Below are 27,685 nucleotides of genomic sequence, written 5' to 3'. Positions count from 1 at the left end.
ATGTCAGATGACTGACACGCATTGAACTGCTCTAATGGAGCACAGGAATGTGCTGGTTAAGTGTGACCTCTTGAAGAGATGCCAGAAGATATTCTCGTGGTGTTTCTTGTGGCATCTTTACTAATTGAGACATCGATCTGCTGCCAGTAGGAATTTCCCTGCCTTGTGTATTGGCTTCGATATTACAATTCGGAACATAAATAGTTAAGCATTCAGAAAAATAGTAAAATAAAAAAATACAACTGCACATTAAACATGTGCTCAGACACATTTGGCCAATCAGGGTGGAGTCTAAGGTGAAACTGGCTGTTTGCTACTGGAAAATTGATTAAGTAACTGTACTCTTTGTTTTACTGTAACCATCTCTGCGTAAAAACAAATTGCATTGTCTAAGGGTATCAGCTTTCCCTGTTCCTTGGCTGTTTGCTCAAAATGTCACGGTTAGATCCGTGTTGAAACAAATAAGAGACACTGACCTTCAAAATGTCATGGTTAGATTCGTGTTTAAACAAATAAGAGACACTGATCTTCGAAATGTCACGGTTAGATCTGTGTTTAAACAAATAAGAGACACAGATCTACAAAATGTCACGGTTAGATCCGTGTTTAAACAAATAAGAGACACAGATCTTCAAAATGTCACGGTTAGATCCGTGTTTAAACAAATAAGAGACACTGACCTTCAAAATGTCACGGTTAGATCCGTGTTTAAACAAATAAGAGACACTGACCTTCAAAATGTCACGGTTAGATCCGTGTTTAAACAAATAAGAGACACTGACCTTCAAAATGTCACGGTTAGATTCGTGTTTAAACAAATAAGAGACACAGATCTTCAAAATGTCACGGTTAGATCCGTGTTTAAACAAATAAGAGACATTGACCTTCAAAATGTCACGGTTAGATCCGTGTTTAAACAAATAAGAGACACTGACCTTCAAAATGTCACGGTTAGATCCGTGTTTAAACAAATAAGAGACACTGACCTTCAAAATGTCACGGTTAGATCCGTGTTTAAACAAATAAGAGACACAGATCTTCAAAATGTCACGGTTAGATCCGTGTTTAAACAAATAAGAGACATTGACCTTCAAAATGTCACGGTTAGATCCGTGTTTAAACAAATAAGAGACACAGATCTTCAAAATGTCACGGTTAGATCCGTGTTTAAACAAATAAGAGACACTGACCTTCAAAATGTCACGGTTAGATCCGTGTTTAAACAAATAAGAGACACTGATCTTCAAAATGTTACGGCTCGATCCGTGTTCGCGACCTGAGCTCAAAACACAAAAGACACAAGGTGATGATGATGGTGGTGATGATGGTGGTGGTGATGATGGTGGTGGTGACGATGGTTGTGATGTTGACGACGGCGGTGTTGGCGCTGACGATAGCGATGGCGGCGGCGGCGGTGGCAAGGAGCCCGCTTGCAGGCCTGCCTCACGGCTCCGTGTGTCTTGGAGGCAGCGGCAGGCCGTCAACACCGCTGCTGCCTCGTCAGTGACGACCGCACATCTCGGCCAGCGACCTGCGGCCGTGCCTGGTGGCCGCGCCCGTGGCCCTGTGCAGCGCCAGCGTGTGGCCACCGCCCTCCTCCTCCTCGCTCACGACGAAGCCGACCGCGATCGCTGCCTCTCCTCCTCCCGATCCCTCCTCTTCCGACTCTCCCGAGCAAACGTGACGAAGGGCCAAAATGATGACGACGAGGAGGGGGACGATCATGAAGATGATGGTGAGGATGATGATGATCCACGGTAGACCACGTCCCGACTCCTCCGCTTCCTCCACTCCTCCTGCGAGTGGAGAGAGACGGCGTGGGCAGAGAGCGCGGAGAGAGAGCAGAGAGAGTGGAGAGAGTGGAGAGAGAGTGTGAGTGGAGAGAGATAGAGAGGAGAGAACGTGGAGAGTTGAGAGAGAGAGAGGACAGAGTGCAGACAGATAGAGAGGAGAGAGATAGAGAGGAGAAAGAGTGGAGAGAGGAGAGAGAGAGGAAAGAGTGGAGACAGATAGAGAGGAGAGCGAGTGGAGAGAGAGAGAGTGGTGAGTGGAGAGAGAGAGAGAGTGGTGAGTGGAGACAGATAGAGAGGAGAGAGAGTGGAGAGAGAGGTGAGTGGAGAGAGATAGGAGAGAGTGGAGAGAGAGTGGTGAGTGGAGAAAGAGTGGTGAGTGGAGAGAGAGTGGAGATAGAGTGGTGAGTGGAGAGAGATACAGAGGAGAGAGAGTGGAGAGAGTGGAGAGAGAGTGGTGAGTGGAGAGAGAGTAGAGAGAGAGTGGAGAGAGATTGGAGAGAGTGGTGAGTGGAGAGAGAGTGGAGAGAGTGGAGAGAGTGGAGAGTAGAGAGAGAGTGGAGAGAGTGGAGAGAGTAGAGAGAGTGGAGAGTGTGGAGAGAGTGGAGAGAGAGTGGAGAGAGAGTGGAGAGTGTGGAGAGAGAGTGGAGAGAGAGTGGAGAGAGAGTGGAGAGTGTGGAGAGAGTGGAGAGAGAGAGAGGCGTCTCTGCTAGTGGTATGTGAGAGAGAGAGACTCAGCGTCATCGCTGAGTCTCTCTCTCTCTCCTGCCACCCCGGTTACCTTCCACTGTGACCTTGACGGATCGCGACCTCACCAGGCCCGGCACGGAGTGCGGCGAGGTGACGCACCGGGAGCGGCCGTCGCCGCCGCTCCCCCCGGACGGCCTCGCGTGCCGCGGGGCCGGCGTGGCACCGCCGGACACCGCCTCCCCGGCCTGAGGCACGCAGAGCGCCGGGAAGGCGACGGCCGTGAGGCTCCACGGAGCGTCGAGCGCTCTCTCCGCTACACCACCCCCCCCCCCCCCCCGGAACGCTCACCGACACGCGAACGCTCACCGACACGCAACGACACGCCCACACGCGTCACCGCCAAGTGGCGGTGACGTCACCGCGGCGCTCGCGCCAGGCCGTGTGCACGTCGAGGCCACCACGTGGAGTGTCGAACGCCCGCGGGCAGGAGGTCACGAGGCAGACCCAGCAGGTGCCACGGTGCCATGGGTCGACTGAGATGCCTGGCACGGTGCACCACCTGTACCCCCTACTGTGCCACTCACCTCATTCTCATCTTCGTAAATGTCACCCACCACCATCACCACCGTCACCACCGTCACCACCACCGTCACCACCACCACCGTCACCACCACCACCGTCACCACCACCGTCACCACCACCGTCACCACCATCACCACCACCACCACCACCGTCACCAACGTCACCACCACCGTCACCACCGCCGTCTTTGTCTCCCCCGTGCTAGCGATGTTTACTACAAGTACTCATTAGAGGTTGAGTAGACCTAGGGGAGGCCCAGGACCGGTTCAGAAAATCGCTATCACTGCTGTTGGCTGTGAGCGGGAATCGAACTCAGGTGGTGGTGGTGGCACGGTGGTGGTGGCATGGTGGTGGTGGCACGGTGGTAGTGGTGGCACGCTGGTGGTGGTGGTGGTGGTGACGGTGGTGGTGGCACGCTGGTGGTGGTGGTGGCACGGTGGTGGTGGTGGTGGCACGGTGGTGGTGGCACGGTGGTGGTGGCGGTGGCACGGTGGTGGTGGCACGGTGGTGGCACGGTGGTTGTGGTGGTGGTGGCACGGTGGTGGTGGTGGTGGCACGGTGGTGGTGGCACGGTGGTGGTGGTGACGGTGGTGACGGTGGTGGTGGTGGCACGCTGGTGGTGGTGGCACGCTGGTGGTGGTGACGGTGGTGGTGGCACGCTGGTGGTGGTGGTGGCACGCTGGTGGTGGTGGTGGTGGCACGCTGGTGGTGGTGGTGGTTGTGGTGGTGGTGACACGGTGGTGGTGGCACGGTGGTGGTGGCATGGTGGTGGTGGTGGTGGCACGGTGATGGTGGCACGGTGGTGGTGGCATGGTGGTGGTGGTGGCACGGTGATGGTGGTGGTGGTGGTGGCACGGTGGTGGTGGTGGCACGGTGGTGGTGGTGGTGGTGGTGGCATGCTGGTGGTGGTGGTGACGGTGGTGACGGTGGTGGTGGTGGCACGCTGGTGGTGGCACGGTGGTGGTGGCACGGTGGTGGTGGTGGCACGCTGGTGGTGGCACGGTGGTGGCACGGTGGTGGCGGTGGCACGCTGGTGGTGGTGGTGGCACGGTGGTGGTGGTGGTGGTGCTGGCACGCTGGTGGTGGTGGCGGCACGGTGGTGGTGGCATGGTGGTGGTGGTGGTGGCACGGTGGTGGTGGTGGTGGTGGCACGGTGGTGTTGGTGGCACGGTGGTGGTGGTGGTGTTGGTGGTGGTGGCACGGTGGTGGTGGTGGCACGGTGGTGGTGGTACGCTGGTGGTGGTGGTGGTGGTGATCGTGACACAGCGACTGGGTACCTCTGCGCACTTGTAGTCGGGTATCCCGGACGACGAGGGCGTGACCTGGGTCGCCCCGGCCGTGACCTGGGTCGCCCCGGCCGTGACCTGGGTCGCCCCGGCCGTGACCTGGGTCGCCCTGGCCGTGACCTGGGTCGCCCCGGCCGTGACCTGGGTCGCCCCGGCCGTGACCTGGGTCGCCTCGGCGGGGCCAAGCCTCACGTCTTCCGGGTCTGGCGAGAAGGACAGACGACAACCCCCCGCTGAAATCTCGATTTGAAGCTTTCGTGACTGCAAGGATTCATCTCCTTTGGTTCTTTCGGTAAAGTCACCACCACGTAGAATGAGAATAAAATAATAAATCGATAAAATAAAATAACGCGATAAAATTCTCACGACGTTTCGGGCACGACACAAGCGGCCTTCATCAGGTGAAGGGACGAGACTGTCTGGACTGATGCTCCTGTTGTTTGTGGAGTGACTCATGCAGCTGGAGCTCCAGCGCTGTCCTCCAGACAGTCTCGTCCCTTCACCTGACGAAGGCCGCTTGCGTCGTGGCCGAAACGTCGTGAGAATTTTCATCGCGTCATTTTATTTCATCGATTTATTATTTTCATTCTCATTCCACGCGGCGGCGGCGACTTTTACCGAAAGGACCGAAGAAGACGACCGCCCACTTACTCGCGGCCAAGCGGCGCCGTCCGCTCGCGACGTCCCCCCCGAGGAGCCGCCGGCGGAGGAATCCGCAGAGTCGCGGGGCTCTCGGCGTGTCCCAGACGTCCAAATCGGGGTCGCCTCCACCTCGTCTCGCGGTGACGACGACGACGACGACGATACAACGAGGTGGAACGGGTGGCACGAGGTGGGACGGGGTGGAACGACGATACAACGAGGTGGAACGAGGTGGAACGACGATACGAGGTGGAACGGGGTGGAACGGGGTGGAACGAGGTGAAACGAGCCGTCGCGCCCACCCCCACCGGGATTCCCCCAACGCGCGACGCGCGAGAGGCGACGGTTTAGCGCGAGGAAAGTCGTCCCCAGGCGACGTGGGTTCGACGCCTGGGCCAGGGCATCTCTCCTGCCTCGTAGCAGCAACAACAACAAAACAACAACAAAACAACAACAAAACAACAACAACAAAATAACAACAACACAACAACAAAACAACAACAACAAAACAATAACAACACAACAACAACAAAACAACAACAACTCAAATAGTACAACACACCATTCCGTCCCGGGATGCCACCTATTGTAGATGCCACTGGTTCTTCACGTTCTGCAGATGTAGAAGCCACTGGTTCTTCACGTTCTGCAGATGTAGAAGCCACTGGTTCTTCACGTTCTGTAGATGTAGAAGCCACTGGTTCTTCATGTTCTGTAGATGTAGATGCCACTGGTTCTTCACGTTCACTAGATGTAGATGCCACTGGTTCTTCACGTTCTACAGATGTAGATGCCACTGGTTCTTCATGTTCTACAGATGTAGATGCCACTGGTTCTTCACGTTCTACAGATGTAGATGCCACTAGTTCTTCGTGTTCTGCAGATGTAGATGCCACTAGTTCTTCGTGTTCTGCAGATGTAGATGCTACTGGTTTTTCATGTTCTACAGATGTAGATGCCACTAGTTCTTCGTGTTCTGCAGATGTAGATGCCACTGGTTCTTCACGTTCTCCAGATGTAGATGCCACTGGTTCTTCACGTTCTGTAGATGTAGAAACCACTGGTTCTGCACGTTCTGTAGATGTAGATGCCATTGGTTATTCATGTTCTGTAGATGTAGATGCCACTGGTTCTTCACGTTCTGTAGATGTAGATGCCACTGGTTCTTCACGTTCTGTAGATGTAGAAGCCACTGGTTCTACACGTTCTGTAGATGTAGAAGCCACTGGTTCTTCACGTTCTGCAGATGTAGATGCCACTGGTTCTTCACGTTCTGTAGATGCCACTGATCTTCACGTTCTGTAGATGTAGATGCCACTGGTTCTTCACGTTCTGTAGATGTAGATGCCACTGGTTCTTCACGTTCTGTAGATGTAGATGCCACTGGTTCTTCACGTTCTGTAGATGTAGATGCCACTGGTTCTTCACGTTCTGCAGCTATAGATGCCACTGGTTCTTCACGTTCTGTAGATGTAGATGTCACTGGTTATTCACGTTCTGCAGATGTAGATGTCACTGGTTCTTAACGTTCAGTAGATGTAGATGTCACTGGTTCTTCACGTTCTGCAGATGTAGATGCCACTGGTTCTTCACGTTCTGTAGATGTAGATGTCACTGGTTCTTCACGTTCTGTAGATGTAGATGCCACTGGTTCTTCACGTTCTGCAGCTATAGATGCCACTGGTTCTTCACGTTCTGTAGATGTAGATGTCACTGGTTCTTCACGTTCTGCAGATGTAGATACCACTGGTTCTTCACGTTCTGTAGATGTAGATGCCACTGGTTCTTCACGTTCTACAGATGTAGATGCCACTGGTTCTTCACGTTCTGTAGATGTAGAAGCCACTGGTTCTTCACGTTCTGTAGATGTAGATGCCACTGGTTCTTCACGTTCTGTAGATGTAGATGTCACTGGTTCTTCACGTTCTGCAGATGTAGATGCCACTGGTTCTTCACGTTCAGTAGATGTAGATGACACTGGTTCTTCACGTTCTGCAGATGTAGATGCCACTGGTTCTTCACGTTCTGTAGATGTAGATGCCACTGGTTCTTCACGTTCTGCAGATGTAGATGCCACTGGTTCTTCACCTTCTTCAGATGTAGATGCCACTGGTTCTTCACGTTCTGCAGATGTAGATGCCACTGGTTCTTCGTGTTCTGCAGATGTAGATGCCACTGGTTCTTCACCTTCTGCAGATGTAGATGCCACTGGTTCTTCATGTTCTACAGGTGTAGATGCCACTGGTTCTTCACGTTCTACAGATGTAGATGCCACTGGTTCTTCACGTTCTCCAGATGTAGATGCAAGTGGTTCTTCATGTTCTGTAGATGCCACTGGATCTTCACTATCTATAGATGTAGAAGCCAGTGGTTCTTCACGTTCTGCAGATATAGATGTCACTGGTTTTTCACGTTCTGCATGTGTAGATGCCACTGGTTGTTCACGTTCTGCAGATGTAGATGCCACTGGTTCTTCACATTCTGTAGATGTAGATGCCACTGGTTCTTCACGTTCGGCAGATGTAGATGTCACTGGTTCTACACGTTCTGCAGATGTAGATGCCACTGGTTCTTCACGTTCTGCAAATGTAGATGCCACTGGTTCTTCACGTTCTTCAGATGTAGATGCCACTGGTTCTTCACGTTCTGCAGATGTAGATGCCACTGGTTCTTCGTGTTCTGCAGATGTAGATGCCACTGGTTCTTCACGTTCTGTAGATGTAGATGTCACTGGTTCTTCACGTTCTGTAGATGTAGATGCCACTGGTTCTTCACGTTCTGCAGCTATAGATGCCACTGGTTCTTCACGTTCTGTAGATGTAGATGTCACTGGTTCTTCACGTTCTGCAGATGTAGATGCCACTGGTTCTTCACGTTCTGCAGATGTAGATGCCACTGGTTCTTCACGTTCTGTAGATGTAGATACCACTGGTTCTTCACGTTCTGTAGATGTAGATGCCACTGGTTCTTCACGTTCTACAGATGTAGATGCCACTGGTTCTTCACGTTCTGTAGATGTAGAAGCCACTGGTTCTTCACGTTCTGTAGATGTAGATGCCACTGGTTCTTCACGTTCTGTAGATGTAGATGTCACTGGTTCTTCACGTTCTGCAGATGTAGATGCCACTGGTTCTTCACGTTCAGTAGATGTAGATGACACTGGTTCTTCACGTTCTGCAGATGTAGATGCCACTGGTTCTTCACGTTCTGTAGATGTAGATGCCACTGGTTCTTCACGTTCTGCAGATGTAGATGCCACTGGTTCTTCACCTTCTTCAGATGTAGATGCCACTGGTTCTTCACGTTCTGCAGATGTAGATGCCACTGGTTCTTCGTGTTCTGCAGATGTAGATGCCACTGGTTCTTCACCTTCTGCAGATGTAGATGCCACTGGTTCTTCATGTTCTACAGGTGTAGATGCCACTGGTTCTTCACGTTCTACAGATGTAGATGCCACTGGTTCTTCACGTTCTCCAGATGTAGATGCAAGTGGTTCTTCATGTTCTGTAGATGCCACTGGATCTTCACTATCTATAGATGTAGAAGCCAGTGGTTCTTCACGTTCTGCAGATATAGATGTCACTGGTTTTTCACGTTCTGCATGTGTAGATGCCACTGGTTGTTCACGTTCTGCAGATGTAGATGCCACTGGTTCTTCACATTCTGTAGATGTAGATGCCACTGGTTCTTCACGTTCGGCAGATGTAGATGTCACTGGTTCTACACGTTCTGCAGATGTAGATGCCACTGGTTCTTCACGTTCTGCAAATGTAGATGCCACTGGTTCTTCACGTTCTTCAGATGTAGATGCCACTGGTTCTTCACGTTCTGCAGATGTAGATGCCACTGGTTCTTCGTGTTCTGCAGATGTAGATGCCACTGGTTCTTCGCGTTCTTCAGATGTAGATGCCTCTGGTTCTTCACGTTCTGTAGATGTAGATGCCACTGGTTCTTCACGTTCTGTAGATGTAGATGCCACTGGTTCTTCACGTTCTGCAGCTATAGATGCCACTGGTTCTTCACGTTCTGTAGATGTAGATGTCACTGGTTATTCACGTTCTGCAGATGTAGATGCCACTGGTTCTTCACGTTCAGTAGATGTAGATGTCACTGGTTCTTCACGTTCTGCAGATGTAGATGCCACTGGTTCTTCACGTTCTGTAGATGTAGATGCCACTGGTTCTTCACGTTCTGCAGATGTAGATGCCACTGGTTCTTCACCTTCTTCAGATGTAGATGCCACTGGTTCTTCACCTTCTGCAGATGTAGATGCCACTGGTTCTTCATGTTCTACAGGTGTAGATGCCACTGGTTCTTCACGTTCTACAGATGTAGATGCCACTGGTTCTTCACGTTCTGCAGATGTAGATGCCACTGGTTCTTCACGCTCTGCAGGTGTAGATGCCACTGGTTCTTCACGTTCTCCAGATGTAGATGCCAGTGGTTCTTCATGTTCTGTAGATGCCACTGGATCTTCACTATCTGTAGATGTAGATGTCACTGGTTCTTCACGTTCTGCAGATGTAGAAGCCAGTGGTTCTTCACGTTCTGCAGATGTAGAAGCCACTGGTTCTTCACGTTCTGTAGATGTAGAAGCCACTGGTTCTTCATGTTCTGTAGATGTAGATGCCACTGGTTCTTCACGTTCTACAGATGTAGATGCCACTGGTTCTTCATGTTCTACAGATGTAGATGCCACTGGTTCTTCACGTTCTACAGATGTAGATGCCACTAGTTATTCGTGTTCTGCAGATGTAGAAGCCACTGGTTCTTCACGTTCTGTAGATGTAGAAGCCACTGGTTCTTCATGTTCTGTAGATGTAGATGCCACTGGTTCTTCACGTTCACTAGATGTAGATGCCACTGGTTCTTCACGTTCTACAGATGTAGATGCCACTGGTTCTTCATGTTCTACAGATGTAGATGCCACTGGTTCTTCACGTTCTACAGATGTAGATGCCACTAGTTCTTCGTGTTCTGCAGATGTAGATGCCACTAGTTCTTCGTGTTCTGCAGATGTAGATGCTACTGGTTTTTCATGTTCTACAGATGTAGATGCCACTAGTTCTTCGTGTTCTGCAGATGTAGATGCCACTGGTTCTTCACGTTCTCCAGATGTAGATGCCACTGGTTCTTCACGTTCTGTAGATGTAGAAACCACTGGTTCTGCACGTTCTGTAGATGTAGATGCCATTGGTTATTCATGTTCTGTAGATGTAGATGCCACTGGTTCTTCACGTTCTGTAGATGTAGATGCCACTGGTTCTTCACGTTCTGTAGATGTAGAAGCCACTGGTTCTACACGTTCTGTAGATGTAGAAGCCACTGGTTCTTCACGTTCTGCAGATGTAGATGCCACTGGTTCTTCACGTTCTGTAGATGCCACTGGTCTTCACGTTCTGTAGATGTAGATGCCACTGGTTCTTCACGTTCTGTAGATGTAGATGCCACTGGTTCTTCACGTTCTGTAGATGTAGATGCCACTGGTTCTTCACGTTCTGTAGATGTAGATGCCACTGGTTCTTCACGTTCTGCAGCTATAGATGCCACTGGTTCTTCACGTTCTGTAGATGTAGATGTCACTGGTTATTCACGTTCTGCAGATGTAGATGTCACTGGTTCTTAACGTTCAGTAGATGTAGATGTCACTGGTTCTTCACGTTCTGCAGATGTAGATGCCACTGGTTCTTCACGTTCTGTAGATGTAGATGTCACTGGTTCTTCACGTTCTGTAGATGTAGATGCCACTGGTTCTTCACGTTCTGCAGCTATAGATGCCACTGGTTCTTCACGTTCTGTAGATGTAGATGTCACTGGTTCTTCACGTTCTGCAGATGTAGATGCCACTGGTTCTTCACGTTCTGCAGATGTAGATGCCACTGGTTCTTCACGTTCTGTAGATGTAGATACCACTGGTTCTTCACGTTCTGTAGATGTAGATGCCACTGGTTCTTCACGTTCTACAGATGTAGATGCCACTGGTTCTTCACGTTCTGTAGATGTAGAAGCCACTGGTTCTTCACGTTCTGTAGATGCCACTGGTTCTTCACGTTCTGTAGATGTAGATGTCACTGGTTCTTCACGTTCTGCAGATGTAGATGCCACTGGTTCTTCACGTTCAGTAGATGTAGATGACACTGGTTCTTCACGTTCTGCAGATGTAGATGCCACTGGTTCTTCACGTTCTGTAGATGTAGATGCCACTGGTTCTTCACGTTCTGCAGATGTAGATGCCACTGGTTCTTCACCTTCTTCAGATGTAGATGCCACTGGTTCTTCACGTTCTGCAGATGTAGATGCCACTGGTTCTTCGTGTTCTGCAGATGTAGATGCCACTGGTTCTTCACCTTCTGCAGATGTAGATGCCACTGGTTCTTCATGTTCTACAGGTGTAGATGCCACTGGTTCTTCACGTTCTACAGATGTAGATGCCACTGGTTCTTCACGTTCTCCAGATGTAGATGCAAGTGGTTCTTCATGTTCTGTAGATGCCACTGGATCTTCACTATCTATAGATGTAGAAGCCAGTGGTTCTTCACGTTCTGCAGATATAGATGTCACTGGTTTTTCACGTTCTGCATGTGTAGATGCCACTGGTTGTTCACGTTCTGCAGATGTAGATGCCACTGGTTCTTCACATTCTGTAGATGTAGATGCCACTGGTTCTTCACGTTCGGCAGATGTAGATGTCACTGGTTCTACACGTTCTGCAGATGTAGATGCCACTGGTTCTTCACGTTCTGCAAATGTAGATGCCACTGGTTCTTCACGTTCTTCAGATGTAGATGCCACTGGTTCTTCACGTTCTGCAGATGTAGATGCCACTGGTTCTTCGTGTTCTGCAGATGTAGATGCCACTGGTTCTTCACGTTCTGTAGATGTAGATGTCACTGGTTCTTCACGTTCTGTAGATGTAGATGCCACTGGTTCTTCACGTTCTGCAGCTATAGATGCCACTGGTTCTTCACGTTCTGTAGATGTAGATGTCACTGGTTCTTCACGTTCTGCAGATGTAGATGCCACTGGTTCTTCACGTTCTGCAGATGTAGATGCCACTGGTTCTTCACGTTCTGTAGATGTAGATACCACTGGTTCTTCACGTTCTGTAGATGTAGATGCCACTGGTTCTTCACGTTCTACAGATGTAGATGCCACTGGTTCTTCACGTTCTGTAGATGTAGAAGCCACTGGTTCTTCACGTTCTGTAGATGTAGATGCCACTGGTTCTTCACGTTCTGTAGATGTAGATGTCACTGGTTCTTCACGTTCTGCAGATGTAGATGCCACTGGTTCTTCACGTTCAGTAGATGTAGATGACACTGGTTCTTCACGTTCTGCAGATGTAGATGCCACTGGTTCTTCACGTTCTGTAGATGTAGATGCCACTGGTTCTTCACGTTCTGCAGATGTAGATGCCACTGGTTCTTCACCTTCTTCAGATGTAGATGCCACTGGTTCTTCACGTTCTGCAGATGTAGATGCCACTGGTTCTTCGTGTTCTGCAGATGTAGATGCCACTGGTTCTTCACCTTCTGCAGATGTAGATGCCACTGGTTCTTCATGTTCTACAGGTGTAGATGCCACTGGTTCTTCACGTTCTACAGATGTAGATGCCACTGGTTCTTCACGTTCTCCAGATGTAGATGCAAGTGGTTCTTCATGTTCTGTAGATGCCACTGGATCTTCACTATCTATAGATGTAGAAGCCAGTGGTTCTTCACGTTCTGCAGATATAGATGTCACTGGTTTTTCACGTTCTGCATGTGTAGATGCCACTGGTTGTTCACGTTCTGCAGATGTAGATGCCACTGGTTCTTCACATTCTGTAGATGTAGATGCCACTGGTTCTTCACGTTCGGCAGATGTAGATGTCACTGGTTCTACACGTTCTGCAGATGTAGATGCCACTGGTTCTTCACGTTCTGCAAATGTAGATGCCACTGGTTCTTCACGTTCTTCAGATGTAGATGCCACTGGTTCTTCACGTTCTGCAGATGTAGATGCCACTGGTTCTTCGTGTTCTGCAGATGTAGATGCCACTGGTTCTTCGCGTTCTTCAGATGTAGATGCCTCTGGTTCTTCACGTTCTGTAGATGTAGATGCCACTGGTTCTTCACGTTCTGTAGATGTAGATGCCACTGGTTCTTCACGTTCTGCAGCTATAGATGCCACTGGTTCTTCACGTTCTGTAGATGTAGATGTCACTGGTTATTCACGTTCTGCAGATGTAGATGTCACTGGTTCTTCACGTTCAGTAGATGTAGATGTCACTGGTTCTTCACATTCTGCAGATGTAGATGCCACTGGTTCTTCACGTTCTGTAGATGTAGATGTCACTGGTTCTTCACGTTCTGTAGATGTAGATGCCACTGGTTCTTCACGTTCTGCAGCTATAGATGCCACTGGTTCTTCACGTTCTGTAGATGTAGATGTCACTGGTTCTTCACGTTCTGCAGATGTAGATGCCACTGGTTCTTCACGTTCTGCAGATGTAGATGCCACTGGTTCTTCACGTTCTGTAGATGTAGATACCACTGGTTCTTCACGTTCTGTAGATGTAGATGCCACTGGTTCTTCACGTTCTACAGATGTAGATGCCACTGGTTCTTCACGTTCTGTAGATGTAGAAGCCACTGGTTCTTCACGTTCTGTAGATGTAGATGCCACTGGTTCTTCACGTTCTGTAGATGTAGATGTCACTGGTTCTTCACGTTCTGCAGATGTAGATGCCACTGGTTCTTCACGTTCAGTAGATGTAGATGACACTGGTTCTTCACGTTCTGCAGATGTAGATGCCACTGGTTCTTCACGTTCTGTAGATGTAGATGCCACTGGTTCTTCACGTTCTGCAGATGTAGATGCCACTGGTTCTTCACCTTCTTCAGATGTAGATGCCACTGGTTCTTCACGTTCTGCAGATGTAGATGCCACTGGTTCTTCGTGTTCTGCAGATGTAGATGCCACTGGTTCTTCACCTTCTGCAGATGTAGATGCCACTGGTTCTTCATGTTCTACAGGTGTAGATGCCACTGGTTCTTCACGTTCTACAGATGTAGATGCCACTGGTTCTTCACGTTCTCCAGATGTAGATGCAAGTGGTTCTTCATGTTCTGTAGATGCCACTGGATCTTCACTATCTATAGATGTAGAAGCCAGTGGTTCTTCACGTTCTGCAGATATAGATGTCACTGGTTTTTCACGTTCTGCATGTGTAGATGCCACTGGTTGTTCACGTTCTGCAGATGTAGATGCCACTGGTTCTTCACATTCTGTAGATGTAGATGCCACTGGTTCTTCACGTTCGGCAGATGTAGATGTCACTGGTTCTACACGTTCTGCAGATGTAGATGCCACTGGTTCTTCACGTTCTGCAAATGTAGATGCCACTGGTTCTTCACGTTCTTCAGATGTAGATGCCACTGGTTCTTCACGTTCTGCAGATGTAGATGCCACTGGTTCTTCGTGTTCTGCAGATGTAGATGCCACTGGTTCTTCGCGTTCTTCAGATGTAGATGCCTCTGGTTCTTCACGTTCTGTAGATGTAGATGCCACTGGTTCTTCACGTTCTGTAGATGTAGATGCCACTGGTTCTTCACGTTCTGCAGCTATAGATGCCACTGGTTCTTCACGTTCTGTAGATGTAGATGTCACTGGTTATTCACGTTCTGCAGATGTAGATGTCACTGGTTCTTCACGTTCAGTAGATGTAGATGTCACTGGTTCTTCACATTCTGCAGATGTAGATGCCACTGGTTCTTCACGTTCTGTAGATGTAGATGCCACTGGTTCTTCACGTTCTGTAGATGTAGATGCCACTGGTTCTTCACGTTCTGCAGCTATAGATGCCACTGGTTCTTCACGTTCTGTAGATGTAGATGTCACTGGTTCTTCACGTTCTGCAGATGTAGATGCCACTGGTTCTTCACGTTCAGTAGATGTAGATGTCACTGGTTCTTCACGTTCTGCAGATGTAGATGCCACTGGTTCTTCACGTTCTGTAGATGTAGATGCCACTGGTTCTTCACGTTCTGCAGATGTAGATGCCACTGGTTCTTCACCTTCTTCAGATGTAGATGCCACTGGTTCTTCACCTTCTGCAGATGTAGATGCCACTGGTTCTTCATGTTCTACAGGTGTAGATGCCACTGGTTCTTCACGTTCTACAGATGTAGATGCCACTGGTTCTTCACGTTCTGCAGATGTAGATGCCACTGGTTCTTCACGCTCTGCAGGTGTAGATGCCACTGGTTCTTCACGTTCTCCAGATGTAGATGCCAGTGGTTCTTCATGTTCTGTAGATGCCACTGGATCTTCACTATCTGTAGATGTAGATGTCACTGGTTCTTCACGTTCTGCAGATGTAGAAGCCAGTGGTTCTTCACGTTCTGCAGATATAGATGTCACTGGTTTTTCACGTTCTGCAGGTGTAGATGCCACTGGTTGTTCACGTTCTGCAGATGTAGATGCCACTCGTTCTTCACATTCTGTAGATGTAGATGCCACTGGTTCTTCACGTTCGGCAGATGTAGATGTCACTGGTTCTTCACGTTCTGCAGATGTAGATGCCACTGGTTCTTCACGTTCTGCAGATGTAGATGCCACTGGTTCTTCACGTTCTGTAGATGTAGATACCACTGGTTCTTCACGTTCTGTAGATGTAGATGCCACTGGTTCTTCACGTTCTACAGATGTAGATGCCACTGGTTCTTCACGTTCTGTAGATGTAGAAGCCACTGGTTCTTCACGTTCTGTAGATGTAGATGCCACTGGTTCTTCACGTTCTGTAGATGTAGATGTCACTGGTTCTTCACGTTCTGCAGATGTAGATGCCACTGGTTCTTCACGTTCAGTAGATGTAGATGACACTGGTTCTTCACGTTCTGCAGATGTAGATGCCACTGGTTCTTCACGTTCTGTAGATGTAGATGCCACTGGTTCTTCACGTTCTGCAGATGTAGATGCCACTGGTTCTTCACCTTCTTCAGATGTAGATGCCACTGGTTCTTCACGTTCTGCAGATGTAGATGCCACTGGTTCTTCGTGTTCTGCAGATGTAGATGCCACTGGTTCTTCACCTTCTGCAGATGTAGATGCCACTGGTTCTTCATGTTCTACAGGTGTAGATGCCACTGGTTCTTCACGTTCTACAGATGTAGATGCCACTGGTTCTTCACGTTCTCCAGATGTAGATGCAAGTGGTTCTTCATGTTCTGTAGATGCCACTGGATCTTCACTATCTATAGATGTAGAAGCCAGTGGTTCTTCACGTTCTGCAGATATAGATGTCACTGGTTTTTCACGTTCTGCATGTGTAGATGCCACTGGTTGTTCACGTTCTGCAGATGTAGATGCCACTGGTTCTTCACATTCTGTAGATGTAGATGCCACTGGTTCTTCACGTTCGGCAGATGTAGATGTCACTGGTTCTACACGTTCTGCAGATGTAGATGCCACTGGTTCTTCACGTTCTGCAAATGTAGATGCCACTGGTTCTTCACGTTCTTCAGATGTAGATGCCACTGGTTCTTCACGTTCTGCAGATGTAGATGCCACTGGTTCTTCGTGTTCTGCAGATGTAGATGCCACTGGTTCTTCGCGTTCTTCAGATGTAGATGCCTCTGGTTCTTCACGTTCTGTAGATGTAGATGCCACTGGTTCTTCACGTTCTGTAGATGTAGATGCCACTGGTTCTTCACGTTCTGCAGCTATAGATGCCACTGGTTCTTCACGTTCTGTAGATGTAGATGTCACTGGTTATTCACGTTCTGCAGATGTAGATGTCACTGGTTCTTCACGTTCAGTAGATGTAGATGTCACTGGTTCTTCACATTCTGCAGATGTAGATGCCACTGGTTCTTCACGTTCTGTAGATGTAGATGTCACTGGTTCTTCACGTTCTGTAGATGTAGATGCCACTGGTTCTTCACGTTCTGCAGCTATAGATGCCACTGGTTCTTCACGTTCTGTAGATGTAGATGTCACTGGTTCTTCACGTTCTGCAGATGTAGATGCCACTGGTTCTTCACGTTCTGCAGATGTAGATGCCACTGGTTCTTCACGTTCTGTAGATGTAGATACCACTGGTTCTTCACGTTCTGTAGATGTAGATGCCACTGGTTCTTCACGTTCTACAGATGTAGATGCCACTGGTTCTTCACGTTCTGTAGATGTAGAAGCCACTGGTTCTTCACGTTCTGTAGATGTAGATGCCACTGGTTCTTCACGTTCTGTAGATGTAGATGTCACTGGTTCTTCACGTTCTGCAGATGTAGATGCCACTGGTTCTTCACGTTCAGTAGATGTAGATGACACTGGTTCTTCACGTTCTGCAGATGTAGATGCCACTGGTTCTTCACGTTCTGTAGATGTAGATGCCACTGGTTCTTCACGTTCTGCAGATGTAGATGCCACTGGTTCTTCACCTTCTTCAGATGTAGATGCCACTGGTTCTTCACGTTCTGCAGATGTAGATGCCACTGGTTCTTCGTGTTCTGCAGATGTAGATGCCACTGGTTCTTCACCTTCTGCAGATGTAGATGCCACTGGTTCTTCATGTTCTACAGGTGTAGATGCCACTGGTTCTTCACGTTCTACAGATGTAGATGCCACTGGTTCTTCACGTTCTCCAGATGTAGATGCAAGTGGTTCTTCATGTTCTGTAGATGCCACTGGATCTTCACTATCTATAGATGTAGAAGCCAGTGGTTCTTCACGTTCTGCAGATATAGATGTCACTGGTTTTTCACGTTCTGCATGTGTAGATGCCACTGGTTGTTCACGTTCTGCAGATGTAGATGCCACTGGTTCTTCACATTCTGTAGATGTAGATGCCACTGGTTCTTCACGTTCGGCAGATGTAGATGTCACTGGTTCTACACGTTCTGCAGATGTAGATGCCACTGGTTCTTCACGTTCTGCAAATGTAGATGCCACTGGTTCTTCACGTTCTTCAGATGTAGATGCCACTGGTTCTTCACGTTCTGCAGATGTAGATGCCACTGGTTCTTCGTGTTCTGCAGATGTAGATGCCACTGGTTCTTCGCGTTCTTCAGATGTAGATGCCTCTGGTTCTTCACGTTCTGTAGATGTAGATGCCACTGGTTCTTCACGTTCTGTAGATGTAGATGCCACTGGTTCTTCACGTTCTGCAGCTATAGATGCCACTGGTTCTTCACGTTCTGTAGATGTAGATGTCACTGGTTATTCACGTTCTGCAGATGTAGATGTCACTGGTTCTTCACGTTCAGTAGATGTAGATGTCACTGGTTCTTCACATTCTGCAGATGTAGATGCCACTGGTTCTTCACGTTCTGTAGATGTAGATGCCACTGGTTCTTCACGTTCTGTAGATGTAGATGCCACTGGTTCTTCACGTTCTGCAGCTATAGATGCCACTGGTTCTTCACGTTCTGTAGATGTAGATGTCACTGGTTCTTCACGTTCTGCAGATGTAGATGCCACTGGTTCTTCACGTTCAGTAGATGTAGATGTCACTGGTTCTTCACGTTCTGCAGATGTAGATGCCACTGGTTCTTCACGTTCTGTAGATGTAGATGCCACTGGTTCTTCACGTTCTGCAGATGTAGATGCCACTGGTTCTTCACCTTCTTCAGATGTAGATGCCACTGGTTCTTCACCTTCTGCAGATGTAGATGCCACTGGTTCTTCATGTTCTACAGGTGTAGATGCCACTGGTTCTTCACGTTCTACAGATGTAGATGCCACTGGTTCTTCACGTTCTGCAGATGTAGATGCCACTGGTTCTTCACGCTCTGCAGGTGTAGATGCCACTGGTTCTTCACGTTCTCCAGATGTAGATGCCAGTGGTTCTTCATGTTCTGTAGATGCCACTGGATCTTCACTATCTGTAGATGTAGATGTCACTGGTTCTTCACGTTCTGCAGATGTAGAAGCCAGTGGTTCTTCACGTTCTGCAGATATAGATGTCACTGGTTTTTCACGTTCTGCAGGTGTAGATGCCACTGGTTGTTCACGTTCTGCAGATGTAGATGCCACTCGTTCTTCACATTCTGTAGATGTAGATGCCACTGGTTCTTCACGTTCGGCAGATGTAGATGTCACTGGTTCTACATGTTCTGCAGATGTAGAAGCCACTGGTTCTTCACGTTCTGCAAATGTAGATGCCACTGGTTCTTCACGTTCTTCAGATGTAGATGCCACTGGTTCTTCACGTTCTGCAGATGTAGATGCCACTGGTTCTTCGTGTTCTGCAGATGTAGATGCCACTGGTTCTTCGCGTTCTTCAGATGTAGATTCCTCTGGTTCTTCACGTTCTGTAGATGTAGATGCCACTGGTTCTTCACGTTCTGTAGATGTAGATGCCACTGGTCTTCACATTCTACAGATGTAGATGCCACTGATTCTTCACATTCTGCAGATGTAGATGCCTCTGGTTCTTCACGTTCTGTAGATGTAGATGCCACTGGTTGTTCATGTTCTACAGATGTAAAAGCCACCACCGCCATCTATTGCGTGGCGGTTGAACTTACAACTCTCGTTCCGAACAGGCAACTGGACTTACAAACAGGTTTGAGCGTCTCTCTGAACGTTCAAAAGTCAAATGTTCATAGGTAGTGGTAGTCTCTGTGTTTAATTTGACCTTAACCCAATAAGATGGTCCGTCAGGCATGTATTTTCTGTTGTGCACATCACACACATGTCTGTTGTGCACGTCACACGCATCCCTTGTGCACCGGCGTCTGCCTGGTGTCCCGTGTACTCACAATGCAGCCCCACGTGGATCGTCTCCGAGGCAAAGGCCTCGCTCCTGCCGCCCGGCATCGTGTAGTTCACCACGCAGCGGTACCCGGCTCCCACATCCTGCTCCTCCGGTTTGTAGCTCAGGACGGATGTCACGGCGAAGGTGCCGTTGGCCTCCGTCGCTACCGTCCGCGTCACTTTCACGTCTAGCCACGCGCACGCACGCAAAGACAAAGATCCCCCGTGTGGACTTCAACAGACCGTTGGGACAAGTGTTGTTAGCGAGTGGCAGCCCGGCACGACACGCGAGGGGGTGGGCGGCCAGCACCACGCCCTGCCAGCTTTGTCCCCGCGGCGCTAGCGATGTTTACTCACTGCACCACGTAATAGTATACACTACGCAATACACGGCACTATAGCAGACGTATTCACCAACAGATACATTAACCGACAGATACATTCACCAGCAGATATATTCACCAGCAGATACACTAACCAACAGATATATTCACCAACAGATACATTAACCAACAGATACATTCACCAGCAGATATATTCACCGGCAGACACATTAACCAACAGATATATTCACCAGCAGATATACTTACCAGGTGATGGCAACAGGGGCAGGGAAGCCTTGTACCAGGTGATGTGGGGCTCTGGGTAAGCGTTGTGCACGAAACATTTACCAATCTGCACGAGAGGGAAACAGACCAACACACACAACAAAGAACCCCTGTATAGCCTTAACAGACTGTAGGGGCAAGTGCTGTTAGCGAGCACCTATAAAGGCCGGAACGGTACACGAGGGGGTGGGTGGCCAGCACCACGCCCGACCGCCTTTGTCTCCCTAGTGGCAATGTTTACACACCGCACCAGGTACTCATTTGAGGCTGAGTCGACCTAGGGGAGGTCCGGGACCGGTTCAGATAATCGTCACTGGTGTTGGCCGTGAGCGGGAATCGAACCCGGATCGCCAGGTTCATAGCGCAGTGCGCTAACCGCTACACTACCGCTCCTCACTCACACAGAGACACTCACACAGAGACACTCACACAGAGAGACACACATAGAGACACACAGAGACACTCACACACAGAAACACACACAGACCAACACACACAACAAAGACAAAGAACCCATGTATAGCCTTAACAGACTGTAGGGGCAAGTGCTGTTAGCGAGCACCTATGAAGGCCAGAACGGCACACGAGGGGGTGGGTGGCCAGCACCACGCCCGGTCGCCTTTGTCTCCCCGGTGCTGGCGATGTTTTTACGCACCGCACCAGGTATTTGAGGCCGAGTCGACCTAGGGGAGGCACAGGAACCGGTTCAGATCATCGTCACCGGTATTGGCCGTGAGCGGGAATCGAACCCGGGTTGCCAGGGTAGTAGCGTTATCCACGTCGGGATCGAACCCACGACCTCCTGCGTACCAGGCGAGGTAGTCAACATCCCCCTAACCAAAACTAAACCACGTTTGAATCTACGCACGAATCGGTGGCGTCTACAGCACAGCCGTTGGCGTGCGGCCGTTTTCGCGAAGGGGACGCCGTGAAGGTTAAAAAAAAGAACAACCCTTAAATGACCGTCAGCAGACGGCGCAACAGGAATTTGAAATAAAAAAATGTCAACGTATTCTAGATTTAAAGCTTTCGTGACTGCAAGGATCTCCATACTCTTTGGTTCTATTCGGTAAAGTCACCACGTAGCGGCCGTCACCACGTAGCGGCCTCACGGAGATGGAGATCGCCGCATGGCCACCTGCCACGATCACCGCACGCAGACTCCTAGTGTAGTGTATAGTGTAGTGTATAGTAGTGTATAATGTAGTGTATAGTGTAGTGTATAGTGTAGTGTACAGTGTAGTGTACAGTGTAGTGTATAGTGTAGTGTATAGTGTAGTGTATAGTGTAGTGTACAGTGTAGTGTATAGTGTAGTGTACAGTGTAGTGTATGGTGTAGTGTATAGTGTAGTGTATAGTGTAGTGTGTAGTAGTGTATAGTGTAGTGTATAGTAGTGTAGTGTATAGTGTAGTGTATAGTAGTGTAGTGTATAGTAGTGTAGTGTATAGTAGTGTAGTGTATAGTGTAGTATACAGTAGCGATGCCCCCGCTGTGTGCTGCGGTGTGACGACGTACACGATGGCGATTATCACCTTGCAAGGAGAAGGAGGCGAGGAGGAGGAGGAGCACCACCAGACACCATGGCAACATTTGGTCGGCACCGTCCTCGCCGCAGATTGTGGAGCCGTCAAACCACCGTGGCCTTCCCGTCGCTAGTCCTAGTGTAAGTATTAAACGCGACGCATTTCACGATACAGGTCGAGCGGTCCTCCACTCATGACGGAGATGCGTTACGACGACCCTCATCGCAGGTCTAAAATATCGTTAAGTCTAAGATGGCCCTAGCCTACCCGGGAGTCTTAAAGAATGGTGAAAATTTAGCAAGACAGAGTAATTTACAGTACCGTACTGTGTAAACTATATACTGTATTGCACAGTAAAATTTAAAGTAAAAAACAAGGTAAATTCTTAGCCTACCTATGTGAACTGCAATTTCATAGAAAGTGTTTTCAGGAAACAATCCTCTGCTATAAAAACTTTCAACATGCATTAAACGTATGTAACCCTAAAATGAAATCGCTAAAGCTATGTTATCATACACGCATTGAACGTATCGTAACGTATCATATTGTACTGGACTCACCAAGATTCTGTCCGTCGTCTGCACACTTGAATGATGTTAGGTTGTTGATGGCCACATTAACTTAGTTGTTGGAAGAGGAGGATGGCGATGATCAAGTTACAGTCTCATACCTCGTAGCACGCTGCTGCGTTTGCCTGCCGCGCAAAATTAAAAATATTTTGCTATTTTGTCATATTGCTATCGCCATCGTAACTGTGGTGCCACCACAGCGGAGCAACTCCGCCGGCTATACCCTCTCCTCGCACCCCCCTCCCCATCCCACGAACGCACGCACGCCCCACTAAACACCCGCATGTACCCCCGTAGGGTCGCGAGGAGGGATCACCTGGTGCGATGGGTTTTCACCCGAGGACCCCACTAGCAGGGACGTTCCACGGTTTCCCCGGACCAGGAAATTGGCCGAGCCCCCCAGACCGGATTACATGGCGCCCCCCCCCCCCCCCAAGAAGGGGGCATAGAGCTTTACAGGCCGGCCGCGATGAAGCATACACAGCACGGGGGGTGGGACCTTCAGCCAGTACCCAGCGGTAGGGTAAACAGTGGGGTGGGAGGGAAAAGCCCCTAGGCAGATAAGAAGTTGACTTAAGTTGGAGGGAACGAGGGGATTATCGATGAGTCAACGGCGAGGAACGCAGGTACAGAGACAATGGGAAGGGGGGGGATGACGCGACCCCCCCCCACCCAACGGCCAGAGCGCTCAAAACGTCCGTAAAGAGGATTCGATTGGATGCGCAGGATGACGTCATGTGACCCGGGGGTTAAGGGGCTTTGGAGACATAAGGGGGCCGGAGGGGCGGATTGAATCAGAGTTCTTCTGGAGCGGCGGGAGAGACCAGCCGTCCTCAGCGTCCGTTCGACGCCTGCAGGGTGGAGCTGGAAACGGTCGGCCAGAAAAAGTCCCCGAGGCGAGCATCTTCCCCAGCCCCCATCGGGCAGCTGAAGAGGTGAGTGGGTACGGGAAAGGGGGGCCTATTCAGTCAGCTCGAGCTTGGGGGATAGACGCACTCTGCGACGGGTAAGTGATAGGAGGAAGGGTGCTGGCTGGAGGGGGCCATAAACGGGGGTTCACTATTCGCTCCGGGAAATAAATCTTAGCACAGACTGACGCTGTGACGCGTGGTGCCATGTGTGCATCTGTGAAGAGCGGTGGGAGAGCGGTCGGCGCAACGACGGTGTGTGGGTGACTTTAATCGGCATAGGCAAGACGCGCACGAACACAAATAAATAAATAATTAGAGGGACGCTTGAACGCGCCCGCGAGCGTAGCGTAGCGCGCAGAGAGTAATTAATTATTGATTCCGAGCGACGTTGGCTTGTTGACACAATGGCTTAGCAGAAGTAATTAATTAACTCTAAACAGCCGGCCAGTCAAACCATTACGTCATCCACGCGGTTAGGCCACACGGAGTGGGGGAATCACGCGGCGCCTAATCAACCCCTAGGCGGGCTGGGCCAGCCGCTAGCTATGTCGGTCCGAGAGACACAAACGCGGAGGGGACGGGGGTGGGGGAGGCAAACACCCCCCCCCCCCGCGCGTGGAGGGGGAGGGGGGTACCAGCCCCCACCCATTAGACGTGGCGCCCCCCCCCGCTCGTGGTGAGTGAGATCAGCCCCCACGTAATGGGGAGTGGGGAGGGGGGCACTAGCCCCCACATAACATCTAAATATCGTAAGTCGGACCGTCGTAAGTCGGGGACCACCTGTATAGAGACCACACACACCACACATTATGATAGAGAACACATTATTATTTATATAGAGACCACACACACACACAACACATTATTATTATAGAGAGACCCCCCACACACACACATATTCTACAAACAAAATGAAGGTACCCCCATGGGTTCTCCCTTATCAGTGGTACCAAATGTTTTCAATGAGAAATTTGAAACAGATGCCATCCAGCCATCCACCCTACGTCCTTCCTTGTGGAAGAGATACGTAGATGACACTTTCGTCATTTGGCCGCATGGCCTGCCAGCACTGAACCATTTTTTCAACCACATAATTTCCATACACCCATCCATCAAATTCACCATGGAAGTGGAGAATGACGATAAGCTACCATTCCTGGATGTTTTGATCGAGGAGAGGCCTGATGGCTCATTGGGACATTGCATCTGCAGGAAAGCCATCCACACGGGTTCCTTTCTAAAGCCTGATTCCCAACACCATCCGGCCCAGAAGAATTCTCCCATTAAATCACTACACTATAGGGCAACACTGCATCTCCGACCAACATCACCGAGCCAGTGAACTGGAGCACGTACACAAGGCCCTCAAGGTGAATGGATACTCAGGCCGCACAATGAACGGGACGGATGAACGAGACGAACAGGAACAGGAACGAATGGGACTAATGAACGGGACGGATGAACGGGACGAACAGGAACAGGAACGAATGTGACTAATGAACGGGACGGATGAACGAGACGAACAAACAGGAACAGGAACGAATGGGACTAATGAACGAGACGGATGAACGAGACGAACAGGAACAGGAACGAATGGGACTAATGACCGGGACGGATGAACGAGACGAACAGTAACAGGAACGAATGGGACTAATGAATGGGAGGGATGAACAGGAACAGGAACGAATCAGACTAATGAATGAGACAGATGAACAAGGTGAACAGGAACAGGAACGAATGTGACTAATGAACGGGACGGATGAATGAGACGAACAGGAACAGGAATGAATGGGACTAATGACCGGGAGGGATGAACGAGACGAACAGGAACAGGAATGAATGGGACTAATGACCGGGAGGGATGAACAGGAACAGGAACGCAGCTTTGGCGACAGGCTCCGCGACATCGCGAACGCGGTGGAGGCCGCAAGCGGCGAGCGAGGACGCAGGAGGCGGAACGACGCCGCCATTGACACAAATAAACGCGCGGCGGTGGCGAGATTGGAGATTGTATCGCCGCGGTGAAAACACTACAACTACGACCGCAACAACATCGTCAACAACAACAACGTCGTCAACAACAACATCGTCAACAACATCGTAAACAACAACGTCGTCAACAACGTCAACAACAACGTCGTCAACAACATCGTCAACAACAACATCGTCAACAACATCAACATCGTCAACAACAACATCGTCAACAACGTCAACAACATCGTCGTCAACAACATCGTCAACAACATCGTCAACAACAACATCAACAACATCGTCAACAACATCGTCAACAACGTCAACATCGTCGTCAACAACAACATCGTCGTCAACAACAACAACATCGTCAACAACAACCAACATCGTCAACAACAACATCGTCAACAACATCATCCTCAACAACAACATCATCGTCAACAACATCGTCAACAACATCGTCAACAACGCCAACAACATCGTCAACAACCTCGTCAACAACATCGTCAACAACATCGTCAACAACAACAACATTAACATCGTCAACAACAACATCGTCAACAACGTCAACAACATCGTTGTCAACAACATCGTCAACAACAACATCGTCAACATCAACAACATCGTCAACAACGTCAACAACATCGTCGTCAACAACATCATCGTCAACAACAACAACATCGTCAACAACAACCAACATCGTCAACAACAACATCGTCAACAACAACATCCTCAACAACAACATCAACAACATCGTCAACAACAAAAACGTCAACAACAACATCGTCAACGACAACATCGTCAACAACATCGTCAACAACATCAACAACAACATCAACAACATCAACAACATCGTCAACAACAACATCGTCAACAACATCGTCAACAACATCAACAACAACATCGTCGTCAACAACATCGTCAACAACATCAACAACAACATCATCAACAACAACATCAACAACATCGTCAACAACATCAACAACAATGTCGTCAACAACATCGTCAACAACAACGTCGTCAACAACAACATTGTCAACAACAACAACATCGTCGTCAACAACATCGTCAACAACATCAACAACAACATCAACAACATCGTCAACAACATCGTCAACAACATCAACAACATCGTCAACAACATCAACAACAATGTCGTCAACAACAACATTGTCAACAACGTCAACAACAACATCGTCAACAACATCAACGACGTCGTGAGCGGCCACAGAGAGTGGCGGCGGGACGCTCGGAGCGAGCGGAATCCGAGCAGCGACAGCTGAAGGTGCCCCAAGTAGCTCAAGGAGTTGGGGGGTTGGGGGGGAGCCCGGATTGATGGCAAAGGTAGGAGCTGAATCAGACGTCAAAAATATACAGCAGCAGCAGGCATTGTCAGGGTCTCGATAGAACCCACAACCTCCTGTAGACCATGCGAGGTGGTCAACATCTCATAGCCACCGTGATAATGATGAGAGACAGACTACAAATATACAGCAGCAGTAGCAGGCATCGTCAGGGTCTGAATAGAACCCACGACCTCCTGCCTACCAGGCAAGGTAGTTAACATCTCATAGCCACCATGATGATGATGAGAGACACACAGACTATAAATATACAGCAGCAGCAGGCATCGTCAGGGTCTGGCTAAAACTCACGACCTCCTGTATACCAGACGAGGTAGTCAACATCTCATAGGCACCGTGATGCTGAGAGACACAGACTACAAATATACAGCAGCAGCAGGCATAGTCAGGGTCTGGATAGAACCCACGACTTCCTGTATACCAAGCGAGGTAGTTAACATCTCATAGCCACCGTGATGATGAGAGAGACACAGACTACAAATATACAGCAGCAGCAGGCATAGTCAGGGTCTGGATAGAACCCACGACTTCCTGTACACCAGGCGAGGTAGTTAACATCTCATAGGCACCGTGATGACAACAACAACCACAAGACAACTTTAGATTAAGGCCATCAGTCTAACTAACAACAAACAGTGACGAGGTGGTGGCAAAAAAATCGCAGACGTTAGCTGAATGTGTGTCGGGGGAGGGGGGTTGGGGAGAAAGTTAATGAGTTTATATTTAAACAAACTTTGTTATAACAACTCCGCCACCGCCGCCACCACCACCGCCGTGAACTTCACCGCAATGCTGAACTCCACGCGACCTAAGGGACCGCGGTGATTTGCGGCTCAATGTCAGTTTCTGAACTCCACGCGACCTAAGGGACCGCGGTGATTTGCGGCTCAACGTCAGTTGCTGAGCTACACGCGACCCCAGGAAGTGCCCCCCCCCCCCTCGAGGCTTGCCGCGACCTAAGTGACCGCGGTGATTTGCGGCTCAACGCGACTTGAGCGTGGACAATGAG

The 27,685-nt window shown here is 49.4% G+C and overlaps 1 protein-coding gene across 1 annotated transcript; it reads right to left on the bottom strand.

Moving 5' to 3' along the window:
• Window positions 1-996: 996 nt before the first annotated feature.
• On the bottom strand, window positions 997-27,495 carry LOC142918176 (uncharacterized). The gene is made up of 8 exons (XM_076062302.1): window positions 27,410-27,495; window positions 22,422-22,555; window positions 21,871-21,996; window positions 20,320-20,404; window positions 19,735-19,917; window positions 4,340-4,551; window positions 2,572-2,725; window positions 997-1,796 (listed from the first exon to the last, which is right to left on the bottom strand). Exons 5-8 carry the CDS (start codon window positions 19,790-19,792, stop codon window positions 1,501-1,503), a joined length of 720 nt encoding a protein of 239 aa, XP_075918417.1. The 5' UTR covers window positions 19,793-19,917; window positions 20,320-20,404; window positions 21,871-21,996; window positions 22,422-22,555; window positions 27,410-27,495; the 3' UTR covers window positions 997-1,500.
• Between the last annotated feature and the right edge of the window lie 190 nt (window positions 27,496-27,685).

Source organism: Petromyzon marinus, unplaced genomic scaffold (genome assembly GCF_048934315.1).
Source record: "Petromyzon marinus isolate PM22_M1 ecotype Great Lakes invasive population unplaced genomic scaffold, UKy_Petmar_22M1.pri1.0 PM_G_Scaffold_56, whole genome shotgun sequence".
In the NCBI taxonomy this organism is placed as follows: Eukaryota; Metazoa; Chordata; class Hyperoartia; order Petromyzontiformes; family Petromyzontidae; genus Petromyzon; species Petromyzon marinus.
The sequence above is the reverse complement of the archived record's forward strand: the minus strand, read 5'-3'. Positions and strand labels throughout refer to the sequence as shown.